Consider the following 10410-nt stretch of genomic DNA (forward strand, 5'->3'; position numbering starts at 1 on the left):
AGTGAGTGAATAAAAAGGTCAGAAACAAACTTCTATTTGATTTTATTTAACCCTTAAACTCCCTGGAAAGACCAACAAATAATTTATGCTTACAATGTCAAACAGTTTCTAGCAGGAAGGTTAAGGGATTTGGTTGCAATTAACACCAATTTCTCAAAGCTACAATTATAGGATATACATAATGGGCAGTGAGGAGAATTGCTCTTTAGATCCTGAGAGTGAAAGACTTAAATTAGAAACTCATTTTGGTAAATTTGGAACCTAGTCCCTAGGATCTCTCTTCTTCTTGTTTCCTTGTGGAAAGAAAAGAGAGCCTGGAAACGACGTTGAGTTCAGAAAAATAGCTATCACATCAGTAACAGTCCAGAAGATTTTCCTCGTGACGTCTAGCTGCCAAGAGAACGTCCTCTAGCAAAGAAACCGGATCAGATCTGAGCGCATTGTCAGCGGCTTCACACGACAGAGCCACTGATGCTAGATCAGTTTCGAGTAAAACTTCCTTGAACTTCTCCAAACCAAACCCATTCCCCAGAGCTTCCTGGAAATCCCCCGATGTCGTGATCCATTGTTCGACGATGGAGTTATCTTGATTTGTAATGTGTTGCAAAATACCTAACACTTCAAGAGATTTCTCGCAAACCATGTGGTCGCAATCACTAAGGGCTTCACTAAAAATCTTCAACGCCCCCATTTCGAAAAGAACCCGTAGGCATTCATCAACATCATGTTTATTCAAACGTTCACCATCACACGTTTTACGTGTATTCGTGCTTTCCTTGTTAGGTTTTAAACCAGTAATGTGAAAGATAACTGCTTCCCAGAACTCAAAACCACGTAATTTGACTTCCCAGTCAAAATCCTGACAAGCGCGGCAGATTCTTTGTGTCGTTATTCCATACCTCGATGTTGTTTCTGCAGCTCCCGATTGTTTTCCGACTTGTTTCGATTGGTTCCCGAGCTGTACGTCCTGAATATCATCACATGTCGGACTTCCTTCGGTCGGTGATTGGTCTTTCACTTCCTTGCTGGAGTGAATGATTCGGACAGCAATGGGATGACGTTTTCTTGTCCACAAAGTTAAGCATTCCATAGCTCTACGACGTGGGAAGGCCTCTTCGTCTCCTACCAGAACCGTGGAGAGCTTCTCTAAGATGAGTTCCTGTTGAGAACGGAAGTAGCCACAAAATTTTGTAATCATTATTTATCGCCCGGAGGGAGGGGAGGGAAAGAGAGAGGGGATCAGAGTATTTTGCGGGAATCACATGGTTCCCAGGGGATACAGAGCGGGGGGGGGGGAAGGGGGGAGAGAGTCAGTCGCCAACAGAGTATAAAGGGAGTAATATAGAAAATTGACTACCAATAAGGGGGGTCACTAGAATACTACAGAGCCTTAAAAGGGAATCAGATAAATTTTAATGTCACACAACAAAACTCCTCCGATCCCCCCAAAGGCGATAAATAATGAGGTCGCCGAGCCTCAAAATTGACTTAAAGAAATCACAAGAGTGTTAGTTTTTTCAATCGACGCTTGATGGATGTTCAAGAACGGCAGGATATGTCATCGACAAAAATTTACTACTGACACTTACAGATACTATCAATTTCCCCAAATAAGTAACGCTAGGTATTGAAGCCGGAAAATACCTCTGATAGTTGACTATTTTGAAGAAGAGATGTCCACAACTTTGATCGACAGACCAGGGAACCAGTGACAAGGAGAGCGGAGGCACGGGCGTAGCTGTCACTGTCATTTACAGTATTCCACACTGTCGCAGGGATATTGTGAAAACAGAGGAACTCCTCAATTAAATCTGAGGGAAAAAAACTATCGGTTCTTAAATCAAGTGCAGGTTTCTTTTTGCACGAAGGGGAGGGGGGGTTGTTCATATAAGAGATTTGCCACCCTCAGGTCCACCCTCACAAACTAGCTCGTCCCAGTCTTCCTCTATTTCCACACGTGTCGAGTCGAGTCGAGTGAGATTGGTACTACAACTTCCTCGAGAGATAAAACAAAGTTGTAAGTCAAAGAAAACTAGAAACACTCGCCGATGAGAAAAAAAAAGTTTTGGAATTTACGTTGTCTTTAAAGTATGAAGGCCAGGGCATTTACAAAGTTTTTGTGCCTTTTTTTACTTCCACTTCCATGTTACCGATGCCGCGGCGTCTTGCCTCACTCCAGTGCATGTAGGACTTACCCTGGTCTAACTGCACTAGATCAGCAACGAACTCCAACGTAGAATCTCTTACTTCCCAACTCGAGTCTCGCAATCTTCGATAAAGCATGAAAGCAAGCTTTTCACGGTTTGATGTTTTGGTGTTAGAATTCTGCAGATGATGGTCAAGCCTTGCTCGTTTCTCACCAAGGATCTCGCTGTCTGTTTGTATGTTGCTGTTGTTGAAAAGCTTGGTTATGTATGTTGGCTTGGCGGCGCCAAACACCTTTCCGAGTGTTTTCAAGGAAGTAGATGTCACCTTAAAAACCAACAAACAAATAATGACTCATAAGGATTTTCAAGGAGACATCATACTATGTTCTTGATGACCGAGTGGGCCCAATGCGCTTAGTCCATACGTTTTGACCGAGAGCCAAATAATTTCCCGTCTGGCCCGACCAAACTGAGTCAATCAAGAACTTATCATACGACCACCAGGTGTTGAAAATTTCGAAAACTCTGTTTCAAATTAGATAGGATGAGAAAGACGTGTCGGATGCACGCGGGAAGACCACAAAAAAGATTCCACAATAAAAAAAAAATTTCTTGATTTTTTCAAGTCAGAACAAGAAACTCGAAATTCATCGAAAAGTTCAACTTCTTTTTATCATTTCAATGATCTTCTTTTTGCAACAAAGCCGTGCGAGTAAAGTCCAGACGCCTTTTTCCAGAGAAGCTAATGTCAATCCGTCCGGCTCTACACACGTCTACTTCAATGTAGTTTTCTATAGGATTGCGCGCGCAGGGCCGAACGTGTCATATGATAATTCAACGGCCTTATGTCTCATACAAGCAATACAGCGACCGAAAGGTCGACCCAAAAGCAGCATTTGTTCTCTGGAGCTCTCCGTAGAAAACGTACCAATCGATTAGCAGAAACAAAGTATTTACAGCTTGGCTCTGACGAAGGGCTAACGCTCGAAACGACAGTTTTTAAAACTCTGTACGGTGGTCAATTTGCACTATAAACTCAGATGATAAAACAAATCATCTACTTACAGCTTCACTTGTTTCGGAACTTTCGATAAGTTGTAACAACACCTCAACAATATCGTCAAACAGCTGGTAAACAATGAAGAATTCTGTGCCTTCAAGAATGTCTAAAAAACAGTAGAATGGACAGATAGTGGTAAGTTTTCAGCCGAACACGAAAAAAGAAAAACAAAAAACAAAAAACTCAGAACACATCACTACTTTGGACTGTAGACTGCACTTTTCATCAGTTTACCGGCGTAAAAACCCAAGCGCGACCTTTGTCGAACTCGATAAAGAGAGTGGCGAAGGGCTTATACATGACGCGTGATTAGGCCCAGAATTAATACGGAAAGCGGGAATTTTACAGAAAGGCGAGGGAAGGTGAGATTTGAAAGTTTCCCTTTTAAATTCGTGACTCCTGAAAGATTTATCTAAAGTGCACGTGACGCATTAATTTTTCTAAAACTCGTGTGTGAAACGGGATCAAGACCGCCCCGCCCCTCCTTGCTACCTTCGATAAAGCTTCATAAAGAAACAGGCCAAAAGCAAGTAATTTGCAAGCTGTTTATCGTTCTTCCAGCATCCAAATCCGCCTTAAACCTTAATCACGGTACACTTAAACCTTACATGTGTTGATTACCTTTTGACTTTTGCACTTCAGCAAAGCTTACAATGAACTCCAGTAAGGCTTTGAGAACTCTCTGATTGCCATGAAACTTCACAGCTGAATGGTTGCTCGGACTGATGCAGTTGTGAAGGAGGTTTATACTGAGCTTTAGCCAGTGTAACACTTGGGAAATATGTCTTGAGGAGGTCTTTCATAAGTAAAAAGATTAAACAAAGAATAAAATCAAATGCATAGAAAAGTTACGAGACAACCTCTCTGACCCACAAAAAATAAGACAGTTGTTACTCTGAAACTAACAAATATGATCAAATACCCGTGGTATGAAATGGAAAAGGTTCCTCTTTTTAAGGTTCAAATTCTAATAAAAAAAAACAAGCCTTTGTTTATGCGCAAATGGTTAAATTAGGTAGCATAATTGAAATTTATAAGTACAGTACAAAAACGCACTCCATTACAACCCCTGTAGAATAGTTACCTGCTGCATCAGCTGTTGGGCTGCAGCTAGTCCTTGACAAACAACTTGAGTGGTGGAAGAACCCCCTTTGATCCAAGGAAGCACTGTATGTTGTAACTGTTGCTGTTTTAAGTAAAGAATAGTAGATATAAGATTGTCACCAGATGATTGGTGGTAATATGTCAGAGAAAAATCAATTTCTTCCCATAACAGTGGATTAACTCATTTGATCCACTGAGAGTGACACGCATCTAATTTCTCTTCACAATATCACTCTGAATCACACATATAGGTCAGGAGAATAAAGGAAATGATGAGCAACTTAAGAAGCTCTTGATTAATGAACAAATTCTCCTTGTTAGCACCTTAGGAAATGTACAGGAAACAGAATGGAGAATATGCATACTGGTGTCAGGGCATAAAGGGGTTAGCTAACCAGGAGAAACCCTGCTTACAACTGAAGAGCTCAGCTTCATGTCACAAGGTGAAATGCTTTTTTTTTAAAATGGTACCTACTGAGAGAGATGTTTTTTTCCTAGGCCCTGAGAAAACAACATGGAGTAACAAAAAAGTGTAGTCTATTTGGAAATGCATTTAAGATATAATAAGCGCTATCCAACAGTGTGACAATTTTCAAACCTTAGCAAAGGATCTTTTCTGATGGTCTAAGGACAGCAGTCCATCAACAAGATCAGTGTTGGTGTGATCTTTTCCATTGGCACAACAGCCATTCTGTGATTCATCAATGTTCCAAGATGTCTGAGTAAGGACAAGATCAAGAGGTAACTCTACCAAACCAAACAGTACTTCCAACCAGTGAAGTGGAAAATCTCTAAGAAAAAATCCATCAAGATAAGTATGAGGAGAGAATTACAAGTTGAGCAACTTACACAAGGTTACTTCACAGATTAAATACTGAAGAACATACATAATAATACCACTTCTAGTGTGTACCTGGAACATTCTTGACGGGGGCCTAAACCAGCTACCAGTTCAAGCCCTGTAGTTATGAGGCCTTTCTTAAAAAGATCCACACATGACCCAAGAAGGACTTCTGATGCTGTTGTGACTGTATTTTCCATGGTGGTAAGCTTATGCCAATCCACTGGACATGTGCTAAAAACATATGGACATGTTAGGGACAGGAAGGAAATTAAGCTTAGACAAGCAAAACAGAACCTACTTTGAACTCCACAAGCCAAACAAAGCAATTGCCAGTTCTTCAATGATGAGGAGTATGATAATACTGATATGTGCTGTTGGGCAGATTTGGTTGGTCAAAGGGAGAATGATGCAGGACGATAAAAATATCTTCATGGAGGCGATGGAAAAGTAAAAATTGTCATAATTTATGCTTTTGGCTACTTCTGGCTGGTTTAGGAGCTCAGAGGCATAATTCAGAGGCATAATTCACTTATTCCCTAGTTAATGGATAGATAAGTGTAAAGGTGGAGTCTGTACTCAAGCCTATTGGCCCACCCTGCCAGAGCTAGGATTATATTTACTCCCCCCTGAATGGGATGTTAGTCTATCGCATAGATACATGCTAGCACATTTCAAAGAGCCAATTAACTCCCCCCCTGGATGAGATGCCAGTCCATCGCATAGATAGATGCAAGCATATTTCAAAGAGGCAATTAACATAACTGTTACATATTTTGCCATGATTGTTTACCTGTTTTTTGTTATCTCGCATATCATATCAACAAGTTTCTGGCAAACCCCCAAACCTCCCACTTGTAATAAATTCAAACAATCCATAAACAGTTTGCTTTGTTGAAGAACCTTTTGTCCATGAACAGAGTTCTCATATAACAAGATTCTTGTAACTTCAATAGCAGCAATTTCTGAGGTTGTTGAAGGTGAAATGCCTGGAATAAGCATCAATTTAATCTTGTCGATGATAATTTTGAGTTGATCACTGCAGTCCATGAAGCTGTCTTGTGTGTGAGGCTGTTGGTCTGCTATCCACTCACTCTCCTTGATCATAAACTTTACTAAGAATTTTCTGGCTGAACTTGCCACAAACATGCTTCTGTCAGAAATACAGTCTAATGCATGTATCACAGAACCTACATAAATCGAAACAAACACCTGATAGTTATCATCTGACTGACAATTATTGACAAATAGAAATCCCATACCACAAGTATCTAAATCCCATATCTATCTTATAACTGTCCTTATTTCTCTATTTAAACTCTAAGACTTTGTTCACATTGCAGAATATTTTTATTTTCATTGATTCCCATCATCCTTTACACCCTAAGATCAGTATGCATATTCTCCATACTGTTCTCTTCACATTTCCCAAGCTGCTGACAAGGAGAATTTGTTTAACAATCTGGAACTTCTTTACTTGGTGGTCATTTCCTTTATTGTAGGGAGAAATAAGATGCTACAACTAGTCACTCTTAGGGATCAAAGGGTTAATTCATTTTTTTTTTCCCTCAAAAAAAAAAAAAAAAAAAAAAGAATCTTACCAGAAAGGTCAGGAGAACTTGATATATTATTAGTAAACCTCAATTTATCCTCTTCCTTAATCTTTGGTTACCAAACATTTATGTACAGCCTGAAAGCAGGTTCTCATATGGCCCTGTAGCAAGAGAGGCAAATCCTCAAGATACAAGCCAGGCAAGAACCCTTAACCCATTATTCTTTGGCCAATTATAGACCCCATCTTACTCACTTTTGGTAATATGGTAACTTTTTAACTACAAATCTTTCCATTTTTAAATTTTTACTAATTAGAATTTTCTTATCCCCCAAATCCTAAAAATGCGCGACCCTATTCTAGTCACTGTATTAAAAATATAATCCCATTATAGTCTGTCCGGCTGTAAAAATGCCACCCCATCCATTATTATATTAGCCTAGCTATCACTTGGATCGAAGTACTCCCCCAGGAGCAAATTCACTGTTTGGGTGTGACGCCTCCTTCCTATCAATTATAATCATATTTTCACCTGAATCTTTAAGCCAGAACATTCCATCTGTGTGCTCTGTGAGAGAAATCAATGCCTGGAAATAGCCATTTCTCACAATTCCCTCATTCCACAAGTGAGGTTCATCCCTGGGCCTCATTAAAAGCCGTGAAACAATGTCTCCGTCTTTGCTACATTTTAGAGAATGAAAGATCTCCGTTCTGGAAACAAGAAATCCCAATAATCTGAGAAAGAATGCTGTTGATTCAGGATTGGTGAAAACATGATCTTTTGACATGAACTCCACCGTTCCACACTGCATGAGATTTTGAAGTTGGTGTTCATTTTGGCACACACATTTTAACCATTCAAGTATTCTTTCTAAGCTTGTGTCATCTATCACTCCATCGGCGTTGTCTACGAGTAAATTAAACAACGAAAGCAACAATTCCGTCCAAGTTTTCCTCCTCTCGATTCCAGCCATTTCGCGCGTGGTCCTTCGAGTTAGGAGACCTCGAATGACAACTGAGAGACTGTAGGGAGGGGTGAGGAGGCTCCTAGTTTTTGAAAATAATCGATGAAAAAAGTCAACCTATGGATTTTTTAAGTTGAGAGTTTTACAACTGATATATCTTTCAAGTTAAGATCAGAAAAAATTGTGGAGAACTTTTTATTTTTCCTTGCATAGTTTGAAAAAATGAAAAAACCATCACGCAACTGTACGAACCTTAGCCTACCCCTGAGAGAGGATTGAGCGTAAACTGGAAACAACGGCCAGCAAAATGGCGGAAGGTGTGCTGCCTTTCGTTCGTGGCCTCGATTTGACCAAAAATGACTTCAAGGTGTGGACCTCCACGTATTTTATTTTATTCATTAACCTCCTTAATCCTTACACAACTGTTTCTGTGCCTTTTGTAGAAGCTGGATTTTCCCAAGCGGGTAGCAGACATGCCAAATTTACGGTGGTTGAAATTGAACCAAACTGGATTGGAATGTCTTCCAGACGAGTTATCTCACCTAATGAAGTTGGTAAGAGCATTGATGAGTAATCTTGTTATTTGGAATAATCTTGAAAGTTTCAGTTACGTTTCTGACTTCTCTTCTATAGGCCACCGAAATTGTGCGAATCGCGAACGTTAAAAACACTTTCTGCAGTACGATCATAAAATGTTTATGCAACTTCAAATTATTAAATTAACAATACTAAGAGAATAAAACTTCAAATAGTAATTTAACTTCATCTCACACTTATAACTTGGTAGGAGGAACAGAAATTATGTGTTAATCTCAAAAGAAATCAGGCATGCATACGCTGAAACTAGTTTGACGTTGACCGGAAATGCAGTTTACAAGCATAAAGTAAACAAACTTTCTCTTGAAAGAGGTCTTGAAATAACGGGTTCCCGCTGAATCTCAGCATTAACCCCTTTTTCCCTTCGACGCTCAATTGCTATTAGGGTGTGAGATTAGCATTTGACTTCCTATTTCATTATTGAGATGATGCTATATTAAAAGCAACCAGATGATGATAGTATGAAAAGAAACCATCAACTTAACTCTCTACACCCCAGCATCAGTATGCATATTCTCCACACTGTTCTCCATACATTTCCTAAGTTGCCGACAAGGAGAATTTGTTTAACAGTCTAGTGCTTCTTCAGTTGGTGATCATTTTCTTTGTTCTCATGACCTTAATGTGTGATTCAAGGATGATAGTGTAAGGAGAAATTATATTTTAGTCACTCTTAGGGGTCAAAGGGTTAAGGATGTCAGTTAACTCATAACTGACATGTATCATATGCTTTGGTCGACACTGATAGAATTTGTGCATAAAACAGGATCAGAACCTACCCTTGCTTCTCATTTATATCACATTTTTTCTTTCTTTATTTTAGGAGCATTTATCTCTAAAGGAAAACAATTTGGCAAGTATCCATGGAGACTTGTCAACTCTCTCTCACTTAAGGGTAAGGATTCACTGTTTGACTGACTAAAGAAATCTAAGTTACATAATTTATAGTAAAAAGTAAGTAAATTAAGTAAAAAAAAAAAAGTTAAAGTAGGAGTAACTTTACTATAGTTTGGGAAGGTGTGTCACATAGTTGACATAAATTGCACTTTCCAGACTTATCACCAACAACTGGCTTATTCTTAAGCCAACCAGTTATGTCTTGATCCTTGGGATACAACCATAAGTATACTGTCTGTGAACAGCTCCAGTCGCCAACTGAGTCAGATTCCAGATCATGTGGTCTAGGTTGAAGCCTTGATTGGGTCATTGTATTGGGGTTCTTGGGCAAGAAACATGACTTCCATAGTGCCCTTCTCTAGCCTAGAGAGGAACGATGGGTGCTGCTCAACCATCATGGAATATTGAGAAAATTCTTGGATGTAACCTGAAATGGACTAGCATCACATTCAGATGAAGCATAGGTATTTCCACATGCTTTTTGCCAATGAAGGTGTTTCAGGCAAAACATCAGCTTAGATCTGCATGAATAGAACCAAAAGTAATTGTTTAACAATACTTGGGCCACCCTTAACAAAATCCAGTAGTATACGTTCCTGTAAAGAACCCCCTCTAGCTGTGAACTCTTTGTTCTACTTGAGCTTATGGAACCTTCATCGTGGGTATTGCCATTTTTTAACAGGTAATTAATGCACGTAAAAACCAGCTCAAGAATTCTGGAATTCCTGGAGATATCTTTGGCCTTGATGATCTTCTTACCATTGTAAGTCAAGGTTATGAGACTGAGTGATTTTATAAAACAATTTTGCCTGTTATATGGACATAAGATAGGAGGTATTTTCAGAAAATAGGTGTCAAGTGTATTTGGAAACTCTTTTGTAAACAGACTTAATGATGTTGTTAAGTTCCTGTTCTTTTTCATTTTTTAAAGTAGAATTATGTAATATCTCTTGTTTTAAAATTTCTTGAATGACTGTTTGTGATTAAAATTGGAACTCTAACATGGGGTTAGTGTAAAATAGGATTTAAGATCTGGAAGCTTTAAAAGAAAATTTGGTACCATTCCTTTTGTCTACAATTTAATGATTGAATACCAATCAGAGAACAGAGTAAATGTTCTGAAAAATGCTTTTGAACAAAGGAATGAAGAAAAATGGATTAAAATTTAACCTTAGGTTAGTGCTTATCAGCCTTCAAACAAGTGGACCCTGGTTACAAAGTACCATTATTACAAATCTTATTAAAAT

The 10410-nt window shown here is 39.0% G+C and overlaps 2 protein-coding genes across 2 annotated transcripts in view; one reads left to right on the top strand and one right to left on the bottom strand.

Annotated features, from left to right (window-relative positions):
• Nucleotides 1-15: 15 nt before the first annotated feature.
• Nucleotides 16-7692, bottom strand: LOC131793187 (BRCA1-associated ATM activator 1). Its single transcript, XM_059110592.2, has 10 exons — nt 7237-7692; nt 5946-6342; nt 5225-5386; nt 4910-5102; nt 4292-4393; nt 3829-4003; nt 3213-3313; nt 2196-2472; nt 1645-1811; nt 16-1159 (listed from the first exon to the last, which is right to left on the bottom strand). Exons 1-10 carry the CDS (start codon nt 7676-7678, stop codon nt 353-355), a joined length of 2823 nt encoding a protein of 940 aa, XP_058966575.2. The 5' UTR covers nt 7679-7692; the 3' UTR covers nt 16-352.
• A 272-nt stretch (nt 7693-7964) lies between these two features.
• The window catches only part of LOC131793241 (protein flightless-1 homolog), a 24916-nt gene continuing 22470 nt past the window's right edge, over nt 7965-10410 (top strand). The window contains exons 1-4 of the mRNA XM_066170535.1: nt 7965-8036; nt 8113-8223; nt 9090-9161; nt 9846-9926. Coding sequence (XP_066026632.1) covers nt 7977-8036; nt 8113-8223; nt 9090-9161; nt 9846-9926 — 324 coding nt within the window. The 5' untranslated portion in view covers nt 7965-7976. The remainder of the gene's footprint in view (nt 8037-8112; nt 8224-9089; nt 9162-9845; nt 9927-10410) is intronic.

This window comes from Pocillopora verrucosa, chromosome 8 (assembly GCF_036669915.1).
Source record: "Pocillopora verrucosa isolate sample1 chromosome 8, ASM3666991v2, whole genome shotgun sequence".
In the NCBI taxonomy this organism is placed as follows: domain Eukaryota; kingdom Metazoa; phylum Cnidaria; class Anthozoa; order Scleractinia; family Pocilloporidae; genus Pocillopora; species Pocillopora verrucosa.

What these genes read in the sequence shown, in the direction of transcription:
- LOC131793187 (XM_059110592.2), bottom strand. Translation starts at nt 7,678, where the DNA reads ATGGCTGGAATCGAGAGGAGGAAAACTTGGACGGAATTGTTGCTTTCG. An exon ending in GTTCCGAAACAAGTGAAGCT is followed by an intron (nt 2,473 to 3,212) that starts GTAAGTAGATGA and finishes TTGGTTTTTAAG; the next exon opens with GTGACATCTACTTCCTTGAA. An exon ending in TCTAGTGCAGTTAGACCAGG is followed by an intron (nt 1,812 to 2,195) that starts GTAAGTCCTACA and finishes TTTTTCCCTCAG; the next exon opens with ATTTAATTGAGGAGTTCCTC.